At 35.7% G+C, this 27,007-nt stretch overlaps 2 protein-coding genes and 1 non-coding gene across 4 annotated transcripts; 1 reads left to right on the top strand and 2 right to left on the bottom strand.

The window, feature by feature from the left end:
* Positions 1–1,844: 1,844 nt before the first annotated feature.
* Positions 1,845–9,774, bottom strand: LOC129896581 (uncharacterized protein At1g51745-like). 2 transcript variants are annotated; one of them, XM_055972518.1, is made up of 4 exons: positions 9,398–9,774; positions 9,042–9,231; positions 6,241–7,277; positions 1,845–3,346 (listed from the first exon to the last, which is right to left on the bottom strand). In XM_055972518.1, exons 2-4 carry the CDS (start codon positions 9,227–9,229, stop codon positions 2,241–2,243), a joined length of 2,331 nt encoding a protein of 776 aa, XP_055828493.1. In that variant the 5' UTR covers positions 9,230–9,231; positions 9,398–9,774; the 3' UTR covers positions 1,845–2,240. The 2 variants fall into 2 exon arrangements, with proteins under 2 accessions (XP_055828493.1, XP_055828492.1); XM_055972517.1 differs by having other exon boundaries at positions 9,042–9,774.
* Positions 9,775–12,748: 2,974 nt separating this feature from the next.
* Positions 12,749–12,901, top strand: LOC129898062 (U4 spliceosomal RNA). Its single transcript, XR_008768980.1, has one exon. It is a non-coding gene; the product is annotated as a U4 spliceosomal RNA (small nuclear RNA).
* Positions 12,902–13,729: 828 nt separating this feature from the next.
* On the bottom strand, positions 13,730–26,664 carry LOC129895844 (serine/threonine-protein kinase TIO). Its single transcript, XM_055971614.1, has 23 exons — positions 26,460–26,664; positions 26,044–26,154; positions 25,888–25,962; positions 25,528–25,620; positions 25,298–25,372; positions 25,065–25,157; positions 23,663–23,726; positions 23,448–23,532; positions 23,090–23,162; positions 22,937–23,005; positions 22,772–22,852; positions 22,587–22,686; positions 22,364–22,510; positions 21,334–21,472; positions 20,440–20,611; positions 20,018–20,116; positions 19,428–19,937; positions 17,421–18,521; positions 16,751–16,984; positions 15,094–15,237; positions 14,835–14,915; positions 14,535–14,723; positions 13,730–14,291 (listed from the first exon to the last, which is right to left on the bottom strand). Exons 2-23 carry the CDS (start codon positions 26,131–26,133, stop codon positions 14,043–14,045), a joined length of 3,963 nt encoding a protein of 1,320 aa, XP_055827589.1. The 5' UTR covers positions 26,134–26,154; positions 26,460–26,664; the 3' UTR covers positions 13,730–14,042.
* Between the last annotated feature and the right edge of the window lie 343 nt (positions 26,665–27,007).

The raw sequence follows: 27,007 nt of genomic DNA, 5'->3' as shown, positions 1-27,007 counted from the left end.
CATATCTATCAATTATTTGGGATAACTATAAAATGTGTGTGTTGAAGATATATATAAACAATGTGAGCAAATAAATTTTTACCATTATGCACCCTACAAGAAGAAGGTTCAAAAATTGCCCTTGAGCTTTGTTCAGTAATTTAAATTTTCCGTCTGTTAATAGTTAGATAAGATATTCCCGCTTTACAAAATTGATTCAAATATGTCCTTATTTATTAAGATTTACTTTCTAACATACCGTCTTCTTCCTCATAACCTATGAATCTACAGACTAAGCTCAAATTAACCACTCTCAGATCTATGGTAGTGGCCAACTTGATCAAAGACAAGGATACCAAAAACTTGAAGTTGAAAGAAATCATTCGAGACATTGACCAAGCCATGATTGGGGCGAAAATAAATATTTCCCACTTTATATAGAAGCGAACCAAATAGCTGACTTCTTTGCTAAACAGACCTCTTCAAGTGGAAGTGGTACCTTCTATTATTCTTTTCATCAGTTTCCTAAAGAGTTGAAGGGACTATTTCTACTATATAAGCGGCAACTTCCAAGCATAAGGAAAAGATACGACAAATGTAATTTTTTATTGGTGAAACCATTGTCTTTTACTTATAAAATAAAAATTTATGTCACTTTAGACTCTCTGTAGATTGTTTAGTTTATCCTCGTTATTCTCTATCAGAGGTTAGGTCCATATCCCCCTCTGCTTTTGTAACTCTTTGGATTTTATAGACATGGTAGGGGGTTAAGCCTAATCCCCCACACTGTTAAGGTGATGGCTTAATTATTTATTTTTTTTGAAAAACCCTTCTGATGCTTAAATAAACCTAAGTACACAATATTTAACTTTTAAATCATTTGTAATAACATTGTATCGGTCAAGCAGGCTTATACAGTGATTGAGAGATGGTGCTCTTACGTATTAGTATAATAATGACGGAAGAAAATGATAAAAATGAAGGTGTGAGAAAATGGGTGATATTTGTGTATCTCTTAGGCGAATGTCTCTTGGGAGTGTAGAGAATTAATTGTTATGACGATGATTAATTTAGAATTTTGATTGATGGTGGCTGAGCAAATTGAAATCTACACAAGTTGACCACTTTTCCTTGTTAAAAAATCCATATTTTGGAACAATTCGGTCGTTTGTGAATAAGAATATTTGAACTAATTTTACAACGATAAGAGTATATTTACCCCAACCATCAACATATTTGGACTAAATCTTATATCGACAAGAGTACATTTAGCCCAAACATCAACGAAGGGCACCCTTGAACAATCTCACTAAGTTCAAGGGAAAATTTGAATTTCTTCCCTGTTATATAGTTAGCCACATCTGAGTGGCCAATCTATCATCGGATTATCCAATCTCGACTATATAAATGTTCCTTTCTTCGTTGCGCTAGCTTTTGGCTTACTTGCATAAGCCAAACGTTGCTAGAAATTATGGTCTTAAATTAACAAAGTTCATCGTTCAAATAATACTTTCAAGAAAAGAATAAGTATCATACATTTAAAAGAGAAAATGTCACGTCAAAAAACATGTAATGGAAAAATCAAATGGATCGAAGAGCGATTTCCCCACTATTTGTTTAGTTAAACAAAGAAGTATGAATTATACAAACATAATGCATGCCCGTTTGGGTAACACACTTATGCACATAAGCACTCCAAAGTAGGCCTAAATAAATAAACTTATCATAAGAAAAAAAAAAGTATCGAAGAAAGTTCCTTAAACTCGAGTCACATTCTTCACAATATAGCTGAATTTGAGCAACCCCAATCCATGCCAAGGGGTGCTGGCGGATATTGCAGAGAAAAGGTGTATTTTTTCAGCAAATTGCAGAGTTAAAGCCACCAAGTCTGTGGCACCAAGTCATTGCATAATTTCTGTTTTACATTTACAGTCATAATCTCATATATACGAAACATCTAAAACCTGCCTACCCAACCTCAGAGCACCACACGTTCCCACACCTTGAAAACTAAAGAGAAAAATTACATAAGGAAACCCAATATACAACTAAGTTAACATCCTAAACAGAGTCCCAAAGCAGAGCCTACCCGCTTTGCCTTTAACATTCAAGCTGGGGACATGAGACTGCATTTGCCTGGACAAAAAGATTAGCAAGAGATGGATGTACTAGCAAGTAAAAGATTATTTCTTGTAAAATTTTACATGTTACTTGTATATTATTGTCTGTATTGCCTTCCTTTAGCCCCTGCTACAAAATTATTATGGACGACGGCCCACTAACTCCTCATTCAACCTACTGAAGACTAACTTTACCGGAATGCAAGCTACAACAGTTGGCAGTGTCTCTGCTTTGAGTGCCCCGTCCACTAGATAACTGTTGGAATCACTACTTTGTTTCTGCTGTGAAGCTATCGAAGAAAGCGTCCTTATCTTTTGGTTAGAAGATAAACTAACCTTTTTCCCCGGCTTTCTTGAAAATGTTCTCTCTATGGGAGGCCGGGAAGTGGCCTTCCTCGTTGTGCTTGCCTTCTGTACAGTAGGTTTTCGAACATTTCTGTGATGATCAGAACCCTGGACATGCTTGATTCCTTCAGGATTATCCGGTGCTGATGATACATGTGGCCTTGGAACACGAACATTGGCAGTCCTGCGAGCAGTTCTCCATGTAGGTTGGAGTGATGTATCATAATCCAATGTTTCTGGACAATTATCAATATCCCCAAGGAAGCCTTCAGTAGAACCGTTTGCAAGGGTTTCAACTTGGATAGGATGCCCTATTATTGCCTGCCCATTTAGCTTACTCATCAATGAAATCATAGGCACATGTTCTCTCTGATAGCTTGACTGAACTTTCAGATCTACATCTACCAGCATGGTCCTGCCACCAACATGACGGTAGCTATTCATAGGATCAAAATACTCGTCAGCCTCCTCCCAGTATCCTCTAATTGAAGGCTGATCATCCCAAGACAAATCCCCCAAACTGAACATGTTTCGGCTAGCTCTACCAGGAGCTTTAGATCCATATCCAGCCATTTGCACCCTGGATTTTACAACCACATCATCCTGAAGACAAGCATAACCTCCCTTTTCTTTGAAAGCGGACATATGACTGGGTCTCCTTGCAAGATCTCCATCAAAAGAATCACTTAGCCTCTTGTTAAGACTTCGGTTATTCCTTTTCCTTTTTAGTTTCCATTTAGACATCCCAAAACCAGCAGAGGCAGATTCCTGATGACAAGGATGAGAAGTGCCATCTGCGAGTGTAAAATCATCAACCTCCTCGCTGCTCATGCTTCCATGTTCAGGTAGTGCTTCAGATCTTCCAACATATTTGGGTTCTAATTCTATAGATACAGCACCATCTGCACATCAAACTAACTACATTAGCCTACCTAAGCATATTATTCTTCACTTGCCTTCTCTATTTAATGGGAGAAAAAAGGCCACCTGAAGATGGGTGATCTCATTTATTGAAGTGTCATAGGAATTTCAAGCAGCAATATGCGCAGAAGAATAGATGAATAATGTATTTTCTTCATAAACCGATGTGCAATGTATATAAGGGTAATGGGTAGTAAAATGGCACATGGAGCCAGGGGCGTCAGAAAAGGTATTTTTACAGTTCACGGCCACATTAATGCGTTATACCACCCATGTTATGCCAAAATTATGACCAAAAATGATCTACCTTGTATCCGACATAACTAACTTCTAGCATTGTATATCCAGCACTAGTAATGATGCGAGTTCACCAAGACGTAAAATCCCAAGTATGAATATGAAGCATACTACAAATAAAACCATCTATGATAGAAGAACAGGAAATTGAGCAAGCAGCAAACTGTAATAGTTACACACAACAGACACTGTTACATTTTTCGTAATAAGTCCACAGAATATGGATGGAAGGGAGCTCAACAAATTAAATTCAATCATCTGTCATGTACTCTTACACCAATCTATTTTCTTTGAGAAGGATTAAGCATTTTTTTCCCAGATAAGTGTAACTGAGAAGGGTAAACCATTGCAAGTTTAAAACCTGAATACAAAAAGGAACCGACCCGCTGACCCACCTAGCAACAAGAGTCGACTAGAATTGGACAAATCAAAAATAGTACTTGTGCTCACCTAAATGGCTAAGTCCTTGTATGTTAAAAGATCATACAGCATTCTGTGAACTTTCAAATAGGTTCTTCCCTTTCTCTCTCATAAAAAAGGTTGTTCTCTGTGTAAAAACTTTTTTTCCAAGTCTTTTTCGTTTTTCAGATATTTTGTATTAAGCACCTTCTTTATACTATTCCTATTACAAAGTTTGATCAGTTACTTTTCAAAGAAACATCCAACTATGTGGGTGTAAAATTCAAGGAAGTCAACAAGTCCATTCTGGCAAACCCTTCCAGAGAAGTCTTCAAGAAAGGGACCTAAATTATTCTATTCGATGCTTCCAAGTTTTTTGATAAATTTTAATGGATGATTCTGATTCTCTTTCCAATAAACTCCACTGAAGAATGCACCACAGAACAGAATATAAAACACCACAATTCCAACCACATAACATTAGTTGAGACAAAAAATATCATCCGCTTCAGAAGGTAGGTCAAGTCTTTCAGATGGCATCTGCGTCTTAGATTCTATCACTGCAAATGGAAGTCCTTAATTGAACTTGCACATGCTTAGACAACTACATACTGCTTGCTCACTGGTTATGAAGAAGTTTCTACACTAAGAATTCCCAGTACAAACCTGACTCATATGCCAACAAGAATGACAATGATCATGGGAAAACATGTGCGCTAATAGAAAGAACCAGAAAATGGAGTATTAGTTAAAATTTGTTTTGAGGTTCTGGAGTTTATGTTATAACTTGATGCATAGAAAGGGATGAACACCAAAGACGAAATGTTCCTTAAGAAAAATTCAGCACTTTCTACTAAACAAAGAGTAGATCATGCAAAAAGTGACCCAGGCATTAATAAAATGACATAGCTCAGCTAATAATATCTTCTTTCATTCCCATTGTTAATAATATTATTTACCTTATCCAAAAAAATATCAATAGTTCAACTAATTCAGTAATCTTCAAAGACTCCAAATATTTAACTTCTGGTAGGGCTGTTCACAGTTTTGGTTAAAACCAAAACCAAACCGAATAAAAAAACCGACATTTGGTTTGGTTTGGTTTTAAATTTGAATAACCGATAATATTTGGTTTGGTTATGGTTATAGGAAAAAATAACCGAATAAATAACCGAACCAAACCGATAATTATATACATAAAATTTATAATTATTTATATGTATAATATTAGTTTTTCATAAATAATTAAAGATATTCTATACCTTTTAATTATTAATTTAATATTAAGCTACTTATTTTTAAGGCCCAACAATCCAAGCCCAATTATAAATTCTAATAAACACTAAACAGCAGTCCAAGTCCAACAATCCAAGCCCATTAGCCCAACTCTCAAGCCCAATTCTAAATCCTCAATTCTAAATCTTAAATTCCTAATAAGCACTAAGCACTTAAGCAGCAGGCAGCAACATAAGGTAAAAGTTAAAACTTTAAAACCCTAGTATCTATTTTTCTTTTACATTTCTGTTCCTCTCATGTTGGTTTCTCACAAAGTCACAGACTCACAGTCATAGACTAATAGTGAAGGCTCAAAAGCAACCTCAACTCCTCAACCCCAAGTACAAGATTGTCAAATTTTGAGAAGGTTTATAAGAAGTTTTTCAAATTTTAAATTGATTTTAAGTTGTTTTCTTTTTTGTTTCGAATGTTTAAGTTGTTTCCTTTTCTGTTTCGAACCTCTGTGGGCCGTGAGGAAAAAAGAGCTTCGTAAGAATTTGAAGAATGTAGAGAGAGAATATTTGAATTGTCTCGGCTAATCATAAATCGAATAACCGAACCAAACCGACAATAACCAAACCCATGGTTATTATTTTACTTGGTTTGTTTATGGTTTTAGACATTTAATAACCGATTAAATTGGTTTGGTTATGGTTTTAATCAATAACCGACCCAAACCGAACCATGAACACCCCTAACTTCTGGAGCGATTGGGATCAAAGATTTAAATAGTATAATTCTGCTTAATACCCTCTAAGGGATGGCTAGTTCAAGATGCTGAACAACAAGTTTGATTTTGGAATCATTTCTTAACTTGTATTTTCTTTTATCTTCAACTGGAGAAAAATAAATAAGTAAATGATGCACATGTAAGGTTCAAGGGTGAAGAGTAAAAATGGAGAACCTGAGAGTGTAGCCAATTCATCATCGGTATCTGATTCCAGAGAATCTGACTCAGTTGAATCAGTTTCAGTGAACTCTGTTGATCCAGAACCATTCTGTTCACACAAGACAGCAGGACGAGAACAATTGTCATCTTCAGTCTTCAATGTTGGACCTTCAATCTGGGATTGATGACTCTCGTCAACACATAAATTGTTGCTAGGTTCAACTGCCAGATACCTAAACCTGCTATTCTTTGTAAGTGATTCAACTCGAGGCAGCTCCTTTCCTGTACCAGAGGTGGAAATGGAAGCCGACTCCGGCTGAGGGAGAGAAACTGGCAAATTTTCAGAACTCTGCAAAACATGAGCAAGAGGGCGGCGCCTATCGCGTCTCTTGACAAGGACATCTTCTACCAATGCTTCATCTGATGGTTTCCTTTTCTCCAATGTGCTTCTTTTCTCAACATTAACCAGGCCTTCTGCATTATTACTCCCATCAGGAACAACATGAGCACTGCTATCAAGCACAGGTTGGTCCGTATCATTTAAAGCAAGTGATGGAGAATGGTTATGGTCTGAAGGAGCAGTACTAAGACCAAAATCTTGTAAACCTCTCATTCTCGGATGTACACCAGAATTATCAACATCCCCACTAACTTGATTTCGATCTTTGGGTATCTCTTCGGATGAAATATTTAATGCGGTCTTGTCCTCGAGGGAGGCAACAGATTTAGTAGAAACTTGATGGCACTTGGGTCCTGTGTGTCTCCCATTCCCATTTTCTGGGTATTCTGATGATGTTACAGACTCTCTTCCAACAAAATCAGCAGTAGATTTATTGTTCTTATCAGTGGATGAATAACCTGCTCCATATTTTTTGTCTAACAATAGCCTCTCAAGTTCAAGAGCATGAAGTATTGCATCTTCTCGACGTGCATATTTCTCTCTTTTCTTTGGAGGCATACCTTGGGAAGCTTCAGCCCGTTTAATACAATCATCAAATTCACCACAACGGAATGCTTTGACACGTTTTGACTTCTCCAAGTTATACCAATCCCTGGTAAGAAAGAAAAATACCATGGCAGACCATACTAAGAGTATAAGCTGTTTGACCCTTTTAGCCAAAAGTAATAAAGATAGAGGGCATTGGGAATGAAAATGCAGTATTTGACCAATTACCAAAAGCATTTCTAGCAATTAAGAGTGAACAGAACAATTAAAATATGAAATTATTAGTTGTCTTTGGCTTCTTTGTTCTTGCTTTTTCATTTAGCTTGAACATGTGAAATTTTACAGTTCTTTTACCGCTTATCATCACAATTGACTCTTTCAAAGGTCTCAACTATTAAAAAGGCAGTAAGGGACCACAATGAACCCACTTTCCAGGATAAGCAACAGCAGTTCAACAAAAGTTAACCCCATCACCAGGCCAAATGGTTAACAAACTTTACCAGTAACTCATGCAATAGGCAGACTCTTCTCTTAGAGAGAACAAGCAAAAACAGGAGATTAAGCCAAATGTCTGGTCTATTACATGGGTAAAAAATCCTTGCAGATAAAAATGAATTGAGAGATATTCCAATATCAAAAAGAGTTCTGCATTGAATAAATTAAATTTAATCCCCAAGATAAAACACTGTAACAATTCCGAAGTTTTTTTCCCACCTAAAAGTAAGCTTTTCCCTAGCATCACCAAAGCTTGGCTGAGAGGTATCCTCCTCCCCCCCCCCCCCCTTTTTTTTTTCTAAAATCAGTAGTAAAAAGATCTCCCATTTTCCAAATTCCAAGCAAGGTCGCAACTTTGCCCTTTCTTCCTCTTATGCCCTACTTTCTGTCCCTCTTAATTGTGTGTTAGTGGGAGTTTTAGAGCTTCCACAGTTTCATTATAATAGCCTTCCCCTCAACTCTCAACAGTCAAGCTAGACTCCATCAATAAGCTTTGCATGCTTTGGTCTCAACCAATATATTATGAGTAAAAGGCCTACCATGAATATAAACTGTGGAAAAATATGACCTATTTGCTATCTAAGCAGAAGATGAACATAGGACATTGCCCTACCAAAAATCTATGCACAACATTTCCTTTCAGTCTGCACAAAGCAAAAGAAATTTCTTCAACCACTATAAATAAATTTGGCATCCGAATCCATCCAATGTGTAGTGTAGCTGTTACTGATAGCCTTGGAAATTCTCCAGCTCAGGAATCTTTGCAACAAATGCCAAAGAACTAGTGATACCACTCATGTTCATCTAATGTACCATACGACAAGTTTCATAGTTTTGGCAAGAGACTAAATGGGGGCCCAACAAGGAGACTCAAGCAGGAAGCACATTGAAGATACTTGCAAATTCTCTTCTTCTTCTTTTTTTTTTTTGGGGAGGGGGGAGGCAGAATCACTTAACCTATCTTCTTTTTTTTGTTTCTTTTGGTAGCAGATAAATCCATCTTTTTGAGCATTGAAACTTGGAGAATAATGATCCTGCCCTCTACCTTTCCTCACTCAAATATTCACAACAGTGTGCCTACATCACATGCCACATTGTACTACCTTTTCCATTGGACCAGTGCCCAGGGGCAGAATTTACTTCATCTATCTTGATGAAGCAAGAACCTCCAACTTTTACAGTAAACTTATATTTCTCCGCAATAAAGACTCCATGTTTGTCATAAAAAACCATAGTAATACAAAAGTTGTTTCAATTACAAGTCTTCAACAACCAACATACAGTAGTTAGGTTGAGTAAATACTGGAATCATATTTTTCAACAAAATTGAAAGTCTTTCAGGAGAAGGAAAAAAAAATCAAAAAAAGGGACTTACACACTAGCATCTTCCCTGCCAAGAAGCTTGACTGGAGTTCCAGATCGTGGAGACATCAGATGAGAAGCTGAAAGCTCATTAGTCCCCAATATTTTCCCAGGCCACCACGACCCATTTCGCCTTCGGACCCAAACAATACTTCCAGTATCGCATTCCAACATCCCTCCTTCTGTTTCTGAGCTTCCCATTCCTTAAACAAGTATATATACAATCTATAAACTGCTAAAAAGATTATCGGTTCCTTCTTTCATATTTTTCTCGCCAAACCCAATTCTGTACTATAATCCTAAACCAATACAATCTCAATTACGTTTCAAATTCATGCAAACCATAAATAGTTAGGGCCACCAACTCACCTAACCGTCTTCAAATCAACAAAACTCAACGACCCGGCGAAGATTATAAGGGGCTTTGATCGCTCACCCTCCGGAAAAGAAAAGACACAACTGGAATTGAAGAAGAGCAGAAGATGAAGATCTAATAGAAAAAATGAAATCTAGGGTTAGGGTTTCCATTCAAAATTAGGGAAAGTTCATATCTATCCGGTTCTGGAAAAATTGATCACCCGAGGAATCCAAGAATCGCAAGAATTAATCGGCGGAATCTGTATTTTGGCGATGTGAATTGATGAAGGAGGAGATTGAGTCAAGTCTAAATCAGTATTTGACTCATTGATTAACAGTCTGAGAAGTAAACCGAACGAATTGTGTCTGCAAATACGGCAACGCGTGGGGCGTATGTTAGGCCCACTTTACCCTTCACTTTGTCAACTGGGCCCAGTCCATTTTTCACTTTGTGAAACATAAAAGGCCTGGGTGAATGTGAAATACGTGGCATTTTTTGACAAAATTTTAGCTAGCGCTTATAGTATACTGGGAGATTTTAAAATATTTTACGAATTTTTGTTTGGACATGACGGGGTTGCACCAAGATGAGGTGTCATAGTATAAGTTATTCACAGATGACATAATACTGATTGATGAAATCCGCAGCAGAGTTAACGTTAGACTAAAGATTTGGAGACAAACTTTGAAGTCTAAAGGATTCAAGTTAAGCAAGACCAAAATTGAATACTTAGAGTGTAAATTCAGTGATGTTATACATGAGGTTGGCGTGGAAGTATGACTTGATACTCGTGCCCTCCCAAAAGAGGATATTTTCAAGCAGTGTTTTAAAAGACTCTGTTGAGACTCGCCTCGGAGCTCGCCTTGAGGCGGGGCTCTAGCAAAACACCTCAAGACTCAAGTGTGAGACTTAGTTCTGTAAGACTTACGCCCTAAGCGCTCAACTGTACGCCTTAAGCACGCCCAATGCTCGGGGCTCGGGCTAACAGATCTTAACATAAATTATGTGTTAAAATCTTCAATTAACATTGTTGACCCTCATAATTCTTGAATAAATGAATGATACTTAATAATTTTTAATCTATGGAGATAAGAAGAATGAGAGTAACTCAATTAACAAGTTGTAGTATCACATCTTTAATATTTGGTGACACTATGAAGGTTTTATATATTACGTAACATTTCTTTTAAAAATTCGTAGCAAATTTTACCTTTTCACTTATCATTGGTCTTCATGATTTTGTCATATGTCTCAAAATTATTATATTCTATTTAGCTATTTGAAAGTAATTTTATCTTTATTCATGATGGAGTGATATTTTTATTATAATACTAGTAAGTTTTATTGATTATTTTCTTTGGGGGGTATTGTATAGTCTGATAAAAATATTTTGAGAAATAATGGTTCTTTTATTATTAGAAAGTTAAGATATTAGATTATTTATACTTGTATAGTCATGTTAGAAGTTTTATTTTTTATGAGTTTCCTTAATTATATTTGTAATTATTTCAAACTATTGATGTATTTTTATAATTTTGTGTTGTTATATTATTATGCCATATTGTAAATTAAAAATTTAAAGATACATAGGGCTTACGCCCCACGTCTCGAGGCTTACGCATCGCCCTATACTAAGTAAAATGCCTCGCCTCACGCCCCCGCCTTTTAAAACACTGATTTCAAGTACTTAACACTCTTTAATTCAAGTTAACGAGTAGATCAATGATGACATTAAACATTGTATTAGTGTAGGATGTGTGAAATGGATGCTCCATCTAGAGTATTGTGTAATAAGAAGGTATCACTAAAACATAAAGGTAAATTCTATCTAGTGGTGGTTAGACCGGTTATGTTGTATGAGACAGAGTGTTGGTCAATTAAGAAGTCACATGTTCAAAAGATGTAAGTTACAGAGATAAGGATGTGAAAGTGGATGTGTCGGCATATTAGGAGAGATAAAATTAGAATGAAGATATCCGGGACAAGATAGAAATGGCCTATACGGTGGCTAGACAAAATGAGATAAGTGAGACCGACAGTTTAGGCATGTCAAGAGAAGAGGTGTAGCCCCAATAAGAAGGTGTAAGAGGTTGGTAGTGACGGGCATCATGAAAGGTAGAGGTAGACTGAAAAAGTATTTGTGGGAGGTAATTAAACAGAACATGATACATCTTAAGCTTACCAAAAACATGCCCTTAGATGGGAGGGTTGGAGGTCGTGGATTAGGGTAGAATATTTATTGGTAGTTGAGCATTATCTCGCTTTCTTGCTGGATAAACTAATATGGTCGTACTTGGACATCCTATCTTACCAGTAGTATTAGCACTATTTTTGTTCTTTGGGTATTACCTATGTTTTTGGTGCTTCAAATATCACTGTCTGTCATATTGTTCATTCCTCTATATATTATTTTGTTCTCTATATTATTTCATTATTGTTATTAGGTTTTTTTTTTCCGAACAACTTGTATATGCTTTATTTTAAATTAAGAGTCTATCAAAAATAATTTTTTTATTTTTATGAGGTAAAGATAAAGTCAACATGCACTTTACCCTCTTCCAACCCAATTCCATACCAAACGTTGCATAAATCAATATAGATTTGTCCATGATTGGTTTGACTTGTACTTCAAAGCAAAGGGTTTAGGCATTTATACTATGGTATAAACTCTTTAATATCCTCTTAAACACAGGCATTTGGCAATTAACCTCCTAAATTAAAGTTGACAGCTCACTGGCAGATAATTGCAATTTGAGATCATACGCCTCAAAGTAAATGAAATTCATATATTTTCTGAGTCACAATTTAAATGACACTTTTTTTTTTAATTGTCCCAAAAAATAGTTACTTTTCTATAATTAGAAATAACTCAACTTTGCTATGATTAGAGACAACTCAACTCTAAAATTCTAATTTTTTACCTTAATGAAATGATTTATAGTCATACAAATATCTAATGTTTGTTTTAGAGCACAATTTTCAAAAGTCTTCAATTTTTTTAATTTTTTTATGTCAAATTAAACAATATCACATACATTGGGATCTCAAAGTATTTTTTTTCCTTTTTCACCAAGTGTGTCTACCCATTCTAAAAATTCGACTAATTCAAATTCATGCCGAAAGTCTCACTTTAAAGGCTAAAACACTCCCCCCTAAAGGTAATTTCATAAATTGGGAATACTTATCACTTTAAATTAACTCATATATATATGATCAAACATGGTGCTTTATTCGAAATTAAACAATCCATTTCAAATGGTGTGTGTCAAAGACTTGCCCAGAGCGTCCCATATCGAGAAATAAGTGAAAAAGCGGATCTAAGAGAAGATTACAAAAAGCGAAGGCAATACAGAGTAATAGGCATCTTTGCGCTTGGGGCAATGACGCAGCTAGTGAGGTTCTAACCGAGGCGCGTCTATTGCTGGTTGAAAACTATTTCCAAACCCCCTCTTCGGCCTTGGTTCTGCCTTGGCCGTCGAGAATTTTTGAATGGGCTCTCCCTTTTGGGTAAAGCCTTCCAATTCTAGTTCAATATTTATGGCTCTCGAGTGTAAAATGGGAAATCCCTTCACTTATAGCATCCTTGTAGAATATATACTTGCTCTGGGGAAAAAATCGTAGTTTTTAGTGCTAATTTGTGGAAAGTATTAAGTAAAGAGTTTGGGCGATTTATCACAAATTTGCACGTGATATTGTTTGTTATGGTCGGGACTTGAGTTCCCCATCGATATATATTAGTGATTTGTTATGGTCGGACTTGAGCTCCCCATCGATATATATAGCTCAGTGATTTGTTATGGTTGGACTTGAGTTCCACATCAGTGTAAACAGCGTTGTGATTTGTAATGGTCTATTGCAAGTATAGAAATAGGCTGACGTGAGGTTTATATATCCTAGTTCTTCTCCCTTCTTCATGATAAGTAGTGGGTCATAACACTTAGCTCTCCTACCTTAATAACTAGCATAGAAATAGGCTGATGATGTGAGGTTTATATACCCTGAGCTATCCTACTACTTTAGTAACTAGCTTTTAGCTCTCCTACCTTAATAACTAGCTTAGAAATAGACTGATGATGTGAGGTTTATATACCCTAGGCTATCCTACTACTTTAATAACTAGCTTTGGGTATGTGGTCATACCTAGGTTGTATCATTGTTGTTCAAGTTGTGCATCATCAATCAATTTGAAGCATTGAAAAGCCCTTAACAAGGAGGATTATGGAGCAGCTATCTTTAACCCAACGAAATCAGCCATCTTTAGTATTTCTTGCGAGTTACTATAAAGGGATGAGCTTTAGTGCAGTGTAAACAAAAGAAAGGATACACAGAGCTTTGCATCCGAGTTTAAAAGTGGATAACAGCATTATATCATAACGCATAACAATACATAACCGTGAAAGACAAGAATGTAGCAGCTGCCAAAAAAAATCACTAGCTTGTAAGGGTGTTATTACATATTTTGAGACACTTGACAAGTTCTGAAAGCTAGTAGTTACATATATACTTTTGCAACCTCAAGTCATTTAACCTTACGTTGCTCGAACTGAACTAAAGCAATGCATGATAAGCTGACTGGGGGTGGATCAACCTTTTCATAGAGGCACATGAGAAATGAGCTTCAATTCAGTAGCTGGTATATTTCGAGCAAATCAATAATTAATTAACTTCTGCAACTTTCTTGACAATTACAGAGGCATAATTAGCTATTGTTGATTCTGGTGACTGCTGAAGCTGCCTAATAACTGGAAATAGCTCGGATGTGCGCAGGAACTGTCTGCAAGGTGGATGAGCACACATCTTCGCCAGGGAAAATAATGCTATCTTTAAAGGTGACTCATTTATGGTATCTTTTCTACTGGGGCTAAGAGCTACGATGGAACAATCTGTCACCAGCTTCAGTAACGCCTGGAAAAAAAGCACCATCAACTTCGGTAAGGGGAGTTTGTTGAACACATTCAGCATTCTCTATTAAGATACAACACGCATTAAGGCATTTCCATCCAGGCACTCGAAACTAGTATAAAGTGATGTCTCTTGAAACATTCTGGTTTAGAAACAGTATCTTCGCAAATAAAAAGAATCAATAGGTTTGGTTTGCTAAGCAAATAAGGAATTGTGAAAGTAAAACATGATAGGGGCATTATAAACCTGCATGGCTCCTTTAGAGACAATATCTTCGCAAAGCTTGTTGGAGTTGCGGACAAGGTTACTCAGTGCCCCAGCAGCATTGGCCTTAGTTTTGTCTTCCTCTGCTGAAAGCAGCAGATATGAGAGCTGAGGAATGGATCTCCTGAGCTCATCATACAACAGCTCATTATGATAGGCAGCATTGCCGATCTACAAATGGAGAAAAATCTTTCTCAGCCAACCATTTATAACTAAAGTTTAATTGAGATTAAGAAGTAATTTGATTCTATCAAACAGTTTGAAAGCAAACAAAAGGTTTACTGCAAAGCAAGCAAATTTCCGTGTTCTTTTGTCAGAATCAGCACATCGGTCAATGAGAAGACTAATGATACCACGTTTTGCCTACAAGATAAGGAAAAAAAAACAATTGTGAGTTCGAAGAGAGATAGAATTATATTGAAGAGGGACAAATTATAGAACTGCAAAACCTCAATACAAAGTAATGTCAAAACTACAAAAGAAAGATCATTTTGGTTTAAACAAGATTTAGATGAAACCAGAGGTTATTCAGGAAGATTACCAGCGATGCGTAGAAATAGGAGCTGTGACGACACATATTTCCTATAGCACTGCATGTTTTGGCACGCACATTAGGATCTTTATCAGTTAGGAAGCCTTTCAGAAACTCCAAGATAGCTGCCCCATCAACGTATTCATAGAAGGCCTGGATGCATATGACAGATAACCAGCGTCAGCATAGTTAGGATAACCTATGTGGTACAATCAAGTTCTTCAATGATTACGCACATCTGTGTCGAATAAGTATCAATAATTGAGTCCACAACATAGAATCATGCTTTAATATGTCACACTATTTACAAGGTACTCCCTTAATACCGAAACAAACATATGACCTGCTTCCCATGAGCAAGGTTTGAGACTAAGGGGTCGTTTGGTGTGAAGGATAACAACAAATAGTCCCGAGATTAAATTATAGTGCCACTTAATTTGTCGTTTGGTTGGCAAGTCCAGGATAACTTATCCCGGAATTAATAATTAATACCGGAATTCCCTCCTCTTGGGTGGTATAGTAATCCCGAGATAAAATAGAGAAAATGCCAAAAATATCCCTTTAAACCATTTTTATGCATCACTTTTCACATTCATGTGTATTCACATTATTTTTAATTAATAACATATACAATCTTCACTACTCCTTATTTTTATATTAATTATATATTTTTTTAATTAAAAAAATAGACTATACAAATATAATTTTTATTTACTAATTTATTTGACTAATTCTTATGTTTATTTATGTTTTGATTTCTCTACAATTAAATTACATATTTTTAATTATATATTTTTTAGTCACTTGAAAGCTTGTATTTTATATATCAACTAAATTGAAAACTTTAGTATTTTACAATTTAAGAGTGATATGTGCTTAAATGAAGTGATATAAATAATAAATTCTCTTTTACTTTAACAAATTTAAGATGAAAGTTCTATTTTTAAGCTAAATAAGAGGAAGATTTTATTTTTAATTACATATGGCACCATCATGGGAAAGCACGCACAAAAATATTTAGGCTAAATATGATGAAAATTTTATTTTTAAGAATGAATAACTAAAGTTTGCAAAGAAAATATAAAAAACTTGATAAAGTGAAAGGTATTTTTGTAAACAAACAACTTGTTCTCAAAATTTATGCAATGAATATAATTTTGAATACAACAAACCAAACAATCAATAAGAAATAATCCCATCATAACTAATCCCAGCATAACTTATCCCATCATAATTAATCCTATCATAACTTGTATTCAAACTAAACGACCCCTAAAATCCTTGATTGAACTATGATATCACGTTTGATATAGATAACAGATTTAAACACAAAAAGTAAACAATCCCTAACAGTTAAAATCACTTAAAATGAATACCCACCTTCAAACTTACTTTTGACAAATTTAGTTAACTATGACCATACAAACCCAACTTTAAAGATCAAACATTCCTATTTTCCACATATTGCAATTAAAAAAATCACGAATAGTAGAAGAGGTATCAAAAACGTTTAAATAATAATCAAGGATACATCACACAAGAAATTAAACAGGCAGTAAGACAGCCCACATTATCAAGACAGCCAATGACATTATTAATAAAGAATTAAAAGTCACTAAAGTTCACCATTGATCAACTAAGAGAGTATGTGCAGTTAAGAATTGACCTTATCCATGCGGGCTAAATCTGAAACAATCATAAGAACGTCCAGAACAACTTCTCCAGAGCATGAACCATCCAGTAGAGACTTCATTCTTCTAGGATCCAACAATCCTTTACCCAATAGTTGAACAGCAAGAGGTCGGTGAGCTGTCATTTTAGCAAGAAATGCAACAGGTCTCGCTTTATCTCTGGATTCCATGTGTTCCAAACACCGAAGAATAATGCCTGGAACTCCTACCTGCAAGCACAAAGCATATCTATCATGGGTTATCCAATCCAAAGTCACTTGCCATCAATGCTATACAAGGATGTGTTATCTCATTAATTTTCCTATAGAGAGCACAAAAGGTGAAATACAGAGGACCATGTGTGCCATCCATGCAGTTGAACGATGCTAGGAAATGTGTCTCTATATACAGACTTGGTAATTCAAAGCTTAAAAACTATATGGAGAATCATTTACTGATGACACATATAATGACTCCTAGTTAGTATAATGCCCAACTTGCAATTTGCTTGGCTCAATGACTTGTACTTCTGATCGTTCATGCATACGTTTCCATGATTATCTTAAGAATTTTGGCCAACAAACTGTAAACCACAGTCAGAACCTAATCCTTGAAGTACACAATATTTCAAATAAAATTATTTGAAGGGAAGATGCAAAGTCAAACCTCCAATAGGATCTGAGTATACTTTCCCAAATGTGATTCAATTGCTTTCACCATGTCCTTGTCTTCAGGACAAACTCTTCCACCAGGTGAACCAACATTAAGGAGAAATCCACTATTCACTGAAGCAGTAGCAGATGGCAAACCTAGACCATTCTGTACAGCCACAAAAGGAAATGCCAAAAGATCTATAACTGTATTTATTGTATCCCTAACCCCATCCACCCCGCCACCAGGTCCACTCCAAGATTTGATTAGCTTAAGATGCATGTCCAATATCAAATCTGATATGAGGTTGACATGCTCCGTCTTGAGCAATATATGACGAAAAGTGGATACTCCCCCAGTAAGGCATTGACAAAGCAATGAAATGCTCCATGGAACTCCGATTGGTGATAGCCCAATATGATCTTTCGAAAAATTGGATTCTTCAGAGGCCTCTGTAATGTTGCCTGATAACAAATCAATAAGAAGCTGTGGAATACCACTTGCACAGGAGTGTTGCACAGCCAATGGTCCTTCCTTCTTCAGTCGTATGTCCAATAACCCAATAGATCCATCTCTTAGGCCATGCCAATGTGAAAGCATTCCACTAAACATACTTATTCCATCTTGTTCATTAACAGGATTCCTAAGGTATTCGCATAACTTGGCAGTCCTAGGGATCATTGGCACAGCTATGTCAAGAATGGTAGTTTCAACTGTGCAGCCAGTTTCAAGAGACAGAATGGATGCTAGAGCTAGCATTGCAGATGCAGAATGAGGTTGGCATAATGACTGCACATCAGCAGAGAAATAATGTGCAAGATCAGAGAGCCGAGTGAGCTGCTTTCTTGAAGATGTAGTTAACATGAACAAGGCAGAATTCCTTCCTGATGACTTTAGACATTGGGCGATGGTGGCAAGAAGAAGGCTTAAGTGCAGAACCAAGGTATTTGCTTCTCCTCCACGTGATTTCTTAGCTGATGATAGTACAGAGAAAAGCTCTGAAACAATAGTGCCATCTCCTCCTCCACTCACAACTGTAGTAACAGGAAGAGAACTAGGCAGACCACACAGGATAGTGGCAACAATTCCACTATGCAAACAACACCTCAGAACAAGCTGGAAAAAAGAAGCATTAGTTAATAATTTTGACTATGCAAAATATAGCTACTTACTCATCACACATAAAAACTAACCTACTTTTATGGTGCATTTTTATGTGAAAAAACAGAACAGAATAAATTTTCACAATTAGATGTTTCTTTAAAGACTATGCGTCAGTCTCATCAAAAGTCATTGCTTCGTCGCTTAAACCAAAGCAGCAAAGTCAAGCAAGGAGGTATCACTTTAGAGAAAATGAACCTAATGAAAACTGGTTGGTTCTTTGAATATTAATTTTGAAGAATTGGATAAATATCAGCATTATTATATATTGGATACGGATATCAATTATTTTTATTGTAATTTGACCGTCATAGTACTAAATTCATATATGTTTGGTACTTTAGTGTCATGAATTGTGTACTTCACTTCAAAGAAGCACCCATTTCACTTCTTGATTTTTGCTTCAAGCTCAACGGACCTTGTCCTGCTGCTTTGACATGCATTATTCTTCCTTTTCATGCTACATTATCAGAGGTCGTGTCTAGGAGAAATGAAGGAGAGAACAGTCTTGCTTTACTGCATCCGCTTGCTATAAGTGGGAACAAAAATACTTGGGCAACTAACTATGCAAGACCAGGAGCACCAAATAGATCTAATGGTCAATGGCTGAAATATAATAATAACAATACTAATAATAATAATAGCACAGAACCTTCTATCAAATGTCAGTTAATGTTAGCCTAGACATGGTAAGGTTAGCTGCGAAACAGACATTGGTGATCTGTAAATAAAACTGAGAGAAACAGAGAAAATAAAAGATCCAAGTTACTGTGCTTCATACATCCATAAAAGTCCAACAACTGAAAACTTATTAAGCAAGTACCAGTAAAACATAGTAAATGACAGCAAAGAGATAGACACCTGTACTCCACCACAAATAGAAGCCTCAAGACGCTGATGCAGACAATAATAAACAGCAAGTTGTACGGCTTTGGACCTTAGAAATGCTTTTGTCATGGCATCAATAATTTTTGTTGAATCTCCTCCAAGTAATGGACCTCGCTCATGGTCCTTGATGTCAAGTCGATGTAAAGAAGGACTTCGCAAAGAGCTAATTGGAAAATAGTATCTATTTTCTCTTAGAGAAAGAAGTTCAAATGCATCCACCAGCAACCAAAGAGCCCTGCAGGCTTCAGCAGCAGCTCGCAGTAAATTTGAGGAACCTGACCCTGATGTAGCTAAGCACAAAATCAAAAGGTCCGCTATGCCAGAATTGCTAGCATGGTCTAGAAGCTCTTTCAGAGTTCCTATTAGGGTTGGTGGAGAAGATGATACTTTAAGAGCCTGAGTCACTCGAAACAACATAGCTGCAATGCAACCAGTTGACTCAGACAGAACTCGACCAGAAGCATCATCCAGATTATTTATGACCTGTACATTTGTGTATAGCAGTTCAAAACAAATATACAAGTTGACATAAGTGCATAATCTTCCATGTTCGAAAACCTAACCTGTGAATACAACTCAAGAAGAGTTCTCCAATGCCCTAAACATGAGCTACCAATAGCACCTCCACAGATATCTAACATTTTTTTGGTGACTGAAAAAATCTGCAAAACAGTCAGACCACAAGATCATAAATTTTTTAGGAAGCAAAACAAAATCAGAAATATTAGTGAAAATTGTATTGAAAGATATATGTTATTAAAAATGCATATTAGTCCTAGTGAGACGTGGCTCTTTTTTTCTTCTTATTTAAACATTAATGTTTGGACAAGAATGAAGATGCAAAATTTGAGATTTTAGCTATATCATCGAAGTTCATGGAAAAGATGTGTAATTAAGGTTCACAAGGACAGAAACCCATATCAGGGAAAAACCTCTTCCTTTTCAATTTTGGTCTGGTGAATGAGGATGGTTCTCACAAAATTACCTTCATCAGCAATTCAGCTGCATTAGAAGACTTGACTTTAAGTACAGTAGAAGTCAAACCAAGAAGTACACAGATAATTTGATCAAGTGTCCCACTTGAGTTGATGGCACCGGCTGCAACTAAGTTTGAAAGAATTCTAAGTGATTGGTTTAATATGACAAAATCGTGATCCCTGTGCAAGAAGCAAGCAGGTTAGTAATATCAAAAGTATCAATTTTGTGTCTACTTACTTCAACCAGATGTCAGTTCTTGTAACCATAAAGTCTTATCAACTTTGGCGTGATAAATGATACAAAAAGTGAAACAGGAGTAAGCAATGTTCCTAAACAGATCTTCTAATACATGTGATACATAAAAGCAAAACCTCTGAAAAATGAAAACTAATCTTTCTCCTATAATCATTTACAGACACACAGATGGAATTTATTCAAGTAGCATTATTGTAGCAGGGTAAAGGAATCCTCAATATCATAAACTCTATCAATTGGAGGCAAATTAGACAGTAAGAACGTCACAAAACAAAGGCGAACAATTAATCTAGAAACTACCAAGCACTCTCTCCATTTCAATTTGTTCGTCTTAATTTGACTTGGCACAAAGTTTAAGAAAGTAAAGAAGAATTTTGAATCCTGTGGTCTTAAACTAAAGATATGTATAATGTACCGAAATGACCTTTAATTTTGTGGTCTTAAACATCTCATGCGGGATACTGAAATTAAAGAGTTTCCAAATAAGGGGAAGAGACATTATTTTTGAAACAGACTAAAAGAAAAGTAAGATAAACAAATTGAAACAGAGTAATAATTAATATGATACCTACTTGTTGAATAAATATACTATATCATGTCTAATCAAATAAGATGCTACACACCTCTTATACAGAACTCTATATACCTGCTAGGAATTTTTAATTCATCACACAAGTTTCTTAGCGGAACTAAAATAGCTGATAATGCATCATTATCTTGACCAATAACTTTTGCACCCTTAACTGTTCGGGAGTTGCTTTCCAGTCTGTCCAAAACCTGACAACCTGAAAAGACAATATATATCATGGATATCTCACATGGGAATATCTATTATAAAATACTGTATGTGATTTAGGAAAATTTGGTAAAGATTATTTGATCCTCCCCTCTCCAAAACAAACACAACAATGAACAGAAACATATGAATGGGATATCATTAACTACACAGTTAGAAGCATAAGGGAGAACTAACTTGTGATGAAATTCAAATGTCATAAGAAGCTAAGAAAGATGAGCTAAAGAAACTGACAGAAAAAGAAAGAGTTATTACTTGTGCATCTAAAATTCAGATAAGTAATAATATTACAAATATTGTATAACATGCATACAGCATCAACAGACAATTCTTCAAGAAGCTGAACATTGTGTTTGTCCTTCGTACAGACGAAAATTCAATGCTAGTGTCAGTGATACAGTGTAACTGATAGGAGCTACTATACCTCAAGCAAAACCTACAGCTGGTGGTCGTTTGTCTCATAGTGGTGCGAAAGAAGAAAATATTCAGTTACTTGCATGATCAGAAACAAAGAGTGTAACTATAGAGCCACTTTGAATCAATTTTAAAAAGAAAATTAAATGAACGTCATGACAAGATTTACATTTACTCCATCCCTTACGTATCATGGTTTGACTCTTTTATGAGATATTGGTCTAATTATTTTAAAGTTCAGGATTTAATACTAATTTTTTTGAAAAAGATTATACAGGTCCTATGTTTTACTCAAACTACAATTGGTAAAGAGGTTATAAAAGAATAAAGTTCTTCCTTTGTTCCCTATGTTGAAAACAGTTATATCAGTTCCATTGTCTATGAGCTCATAGAAACCTCAATATTTTGCAGCTTGATCACATAAGTAGAAAATTTAGCCTATTCTATAGATCCAAACACAACTAACCTGACAGCACAATATCATCAGGTTGTGAGAAACCAGGGAACTCTTCTGGTGAAGCGTTTACTGTGACGTCCGAGCTCTTCAAATGAACCTCAGTCTGAAGGTTCCTTGTGTTTCCATTTCCACTTGCAGCTTGAATATGATTTTTACCTGCAATGGTATCCCTTGAGATAGATGAATTGGGCAAAATTAGACGTGCATGCTGATATGTAAATGGAAGTCTTACTTTCGGGGGCTGCACCATTCAGCTGAGTTGATTGACTATCTCCTTTCCCCCTCCAAGTTGCATCAGATCCCTTTGTAGTAGCTGCTGCAGCACGAATCTCCTGTTATTTTGATAAATTGTTCCATTAATAAAAAAAAAAAATGGAAGATTCAAATTAAGTAGCTTGCTTTTCAATTTGTAATTACCCTAGCTTCCAAATCCTCTAATGTTTCTTGAACAAACGGATGATCAAGAAGTGCAGGCCAAGTCAGTCTATTCTGCGGTACCTGATTCACAGAATTGATCACTAGATCAAAAGTAGGAAGCTAAAAATATAGAAGTGTAAGGGCTTTAATTTTATAGAGGGAAACCTTGTTAAGCAGGCCCTTCAGAAAACTCTTGAAGGTTGAGCTCATATTGTCTGGATACTTAACTGGGTCCTGAGCATAAGTGTGTTTACAAGTTAGAGGTCTAATCAACCACAGGTCTAGATCCAAAATCTATTCAAGAGTAATCTTGGTTACCTTGATGATGTGACGAACAAGAGCATAAACTGAATTAGTGTAAAATGGAGGCTGACCAACAAACAGCTCATATCTGCATAAAATCAGTTGATTAAATTCATTAGGAGAATAGTGTTGCAGAAGGAGGTCAATTATTAATAACAGGAGATTTATCTGTAGCTGTAAAGGTTGTAATTATTAATGCCTCCTAGCTGTAAATTTTGTTCTTTTTTTTCTTAAAACCAAAGGAGCTCATTTTGTCTAAGAAAGAGGTCAAGCTTCCCTCCAGCTAGACGGCAATTTGTTTCCAATAATCACGAAGAATCTTTTTTAAGTTATTCAAAACACTGAAAACATTCCTAAAGTAGATGTTACATACAAGATAACACCAAGAGACCACAAATCAGCAGTGTGGTTGTATGGTTGTTCTCGTACCAATTCTGGAGCCATATACAATGGTGTACCTAAGACAATGGAAAGAGAACTGAGGCTCAGGAGCAGAGTAGACCAACAGTAGTTTGTATCAACCACATGATGTCCATTTATTGACTGAGGAAAACAAAGCAATCCTACTATGCCTTTAGTGAAATTCACCTTTTATGGATCGCAGAACTACTGTGTTTGTGGACATGGCTCGTGCAAAACCAAAGTCACAAAGCTGTTCAATAAAAAAGAAAAATAGAAGAGACATGAGAAAAGTTACATCTTTGCTGCTGGACGCAGAGTACAACAAGCACCACGTTATACACTGGCATATCATTCACTAAAAAAAACGAAGATAAACTAGCTCTAACACATTTCCAGTATCTTCACAAGTTCTCGTTCTGTAATAATACTTTAACAAATTTAGCAGGCTAGTTATCATATAGCCACAGAACATACCAATAAATAAGCTAATTATGTTCCTCCAAGGAACCAAAATAAGAGTAGATCCCTGGAAAAAAAGTAGCTGAATGCATGAACACAATGCAACACTAAAACTATGTTGAATCAGTTGAGCTCATCAATAATAATCTATATAAACCCTAACTATCCATGTCACTCCATTTTGATGCATCTAGATGCAATGCTCAATAATTGAACCTAAAGTAAGGAAATCTCAACAATTTTCACTAGCATACAAATCTTACTCCAAATGGACTGGACCTAAAGTAACGAAATCAACATGAATAAACCTTAACCCCAACTTGATGGTATCGCCTCTATGGATCTTTTTCTTCCATGCTGCTCTATTTTTTTTCTAAGCCTGTGTTGATTCCAGGAATTGTATGTCTTTCAAGACAACCCTTTCCCATGTGATATTAGGTCTACGTTTATCCCCTTTTAGCTCAATTATCATAATTTCACATCTATAGACTGATGCATCTAAAGGTCTCTGTTGGACATGACCAAAACTTCAAGTGACTTTCTCTTATTTTATCATCTATCTATACTAATTGCACCTTTTTGCCTAATGTGATTATTTCTAACCTTAAATGATTGCATATCCATCTTTACACAGTTTTGCCTCACTCATTCTTGTGGATATGTTGGCCCAAATTGCATTGCCAGTCTTACAATTGTTCTATTGTGCAAAGTGCAAACCTCCAGTCAACATTCTGCCACTGCTGCCAGTTGAACTGAATGAAGTCAAAATATACTCACAAAGGAACTGATGGTGAAGAAAGAACAAATAGAAAACTGTACGGTTATCTTTTGTTTTAATTTTGTGCTTATCCCACTATAACTCAATTTCTAAGCATGTTAGGAAAGACATCACCTCATACACAATCATAAACCAAAAAGAAGGAACCACTAACTGCAGTTTAACATGAAATCACAACATTTTGAATGGGCAAAACCATATTACATGAACTGTTTAACAAAGAGATCATAACTAGAATAACATCCATGAGAAAACAAATGTGTGAATTGTGTTTTATGTAATATCTAATAACACAATTCCATGAAACTATTGGTCCATACTACAAATTAGACATAAAATTCAGTTACTAACCTTGACAATAGATCCAGCACCAATGAGAATATTTTGCGGTTTCATGTCACGGTGTATTATACGATTTGAATGTAAATAATGCAGTGCTCTTACCTGATAATGAACCAAACATACAGTTAATAAATAAATAAAAAGATATAAATGTGGGATCATGATGGAATTCCTCTGCAGATTAGTAGTTGACGGAAGAAAGTATGTACATATTAAAAGAATCGAAATTTTGTGTAGATTACCAATTGCTTTGCAATTGCTTGGACTTGTTCCTCAGGGAGGCATTTGTCATCTTCAAGAATTTCAAACAGCTCACCCTGGATATGATAGTTTTCATTAGTCAGTGATGCTGCCCTGTTACTAAGCGATAGAAATTCAATATATCTCTATGCATGTAGACATGGAGGAAATGCACATGGCATTATGCCCTAACATTTTTAGGAGAGAAAAATAGAGAGAGAAAACCAATTACTTGAGCAAATTCTGTAACGACACAAAACTCCTGTGGGCTTTCAAAAGAATCAAGCATCTCTATGATATTTTCATGCTTCAACTTTCTTAGGATCTGCACCGTTTAAATAACCACTATGAGAAAATAGAGACAACACAGCAGAGCTTAAACAAACGGTAAAATCTAGATGAAACAGAAATATCTGGCACAAACTCAATTGAGAGAGATTAGAACTTAAGATCACAGAGCAAGCATAATCATTATATCTCCGAAAAATCCAAGGAAATATTTTTTGAACCACATTACGTAAACCTAGCTGCATTCTCAAACGGGAATATTCACAAGCAGAAACACCCAAAAGGTAAGTAGCACCGAGAATACCTCGATTTCCTGCCTTAAGTTATGAATGTCCTTCTCGCTTTTCCCATGTTTCGGAATAAATTTCATTGCAACCGTCTGAAAGTAATCAAATTTAAAAGTATGAGAAAAAAAATTAGAACGACCAGCAAAAGCATTAAGCACTAAGATAAAATGTACCTGGCCAGTATACTTTCGCCTCCCTTTGTACACCTTCCCAAAAGAACCCTCGCCTACAAGCTCTATCACATGGTAGTTCTCCACACCCATCTCAAAAACAGATGGAATTTTCTGGGGAGAAAACAAAATCTTTAAAAAAAAAAGAAACAAACATACAAACATGTACTATTCTGGCAGTAATTTCAGAAAACCAAAAAACCGCACAATTACTGCAGACAACCAGCTACTTCTTGTTTAGCTTGGATAAATACAGATACAAATTCAGATCGAAATGCATCGGAACTGACGGGATGAGTCGAAACATAGAGCAAGTCAATTCCTAATCTACAAGTTCAAAAGTGACAATTTCTAATCTCTACTAACAACTGATGAATGCTGCAAAATCCGAAATAAGTGAGAAGAATTGGAGAATTTACCCTTTATTGATGAAATCCTGCACGACTTGTCGTGTGAAATTCGAAAAGAGGAACAATGGATTTTGGGGAAGAAATGGAAACGTTAGGATTTAGACAGAGAGAGGTGGATTTGCATTTGAAATACCATATGGTCCCTCAAAACCTTTTCCCGCTCGTCAGATTTTTGTGTTTACTTTTAAGACTCATTGGAAATAAATGTAAATGACAAAAATGATCCTTTATGTTTGAGAAGTTCAAAATAATCCTTTAAATATGCTTTGAATAGTTTTTTGATCCTTTTAAGTTTATCAAATATCTATTTTCTAAAGTTCGTTGCATTTTTTAGGTGTAATTGTTGTTATTTTGTCTAGTGTAATTTTTGAGTTGCAATTTCTAAGATTTGATAAGACTTTTTGATCTTTTTAATTTATTTTTTATTTTTCATCAAGTCTGATGTACGACATTCATTAAATATTTGACACTGATTAAAAGTATCCAATTTTTGATAAATGTAAAGGATTAAAACTATTCAAATACATTTATTAAACAATTGCTTTAAACCAACCTCC

Source organism: Solanum dulcamara, chromosome 7 (assembly GCF_947179165.1).
Source record: "Solanum dulcamara chromosome 7, daSolDulc1.2, whole genome shotgun sequence".
Classification (NCBI taxonomy): Eukaryota; Viridiplantae; Streptophyta; class Magnoliopsida; order Solanales; family Solanaceae; genus Solanum; species Solanum dulcamara.
This window is presented reverse-complemented; position numbering and strand designations above follow the sequence as displayed.

What these genes read in the sequence shown, in the direction of transcription:
- LOC129896581 (XM_055972517.1), bottom strand. Translation starts at nt 9,229, where the DNA reads ATGGGAAGCTCAGAAACAGAAGGAGGGATGTTGGAATGCGATACTGGA. An exon ending in GGCAGGGAAGATGCTAGTGT is followed by an intron (nt 7,278 to 9,041) that starts GTAAGTCCCTTT and finishes CTTTCTTACCAG; the next exon opens with GGATTGGTATAACTTGGAGA. An exon ending in TGAATTGGCTACACTCTCAG is followed by an intron (nt 3,347 to 6,240) that starts GTTCTCCATTTT and finishes TTTGATGTGCAG; the next exon opens with ATGGTGCTGTATCTATAGAA.
- LOC129895844 (XM_055971614.1), bottom strand. Translation starts at nt 26,133, where the DNA reads ATGGGTGTGGAGAACTACCATGTGATAGAGCTTGTAGGCGAGGGTTCT. An exon ending in TTGTTCGTCACATCATCAAG is followed by an intron (nt 23,006 to 23,089) that starts GTAACCAAGATT and finishes ACTTATGCTCAG; the next exon opens with GACCCAGTTAAGTATCCAGA. An exon ending in TAGAGGATTTGGAAGCTAGG is followed by an intron (nt 22,687 to 22,771) that starts GTAATTACAAAT and finishes TCAAAATAACAG; the next exon opens with GAGATTCGTGCTGCAGCAGC.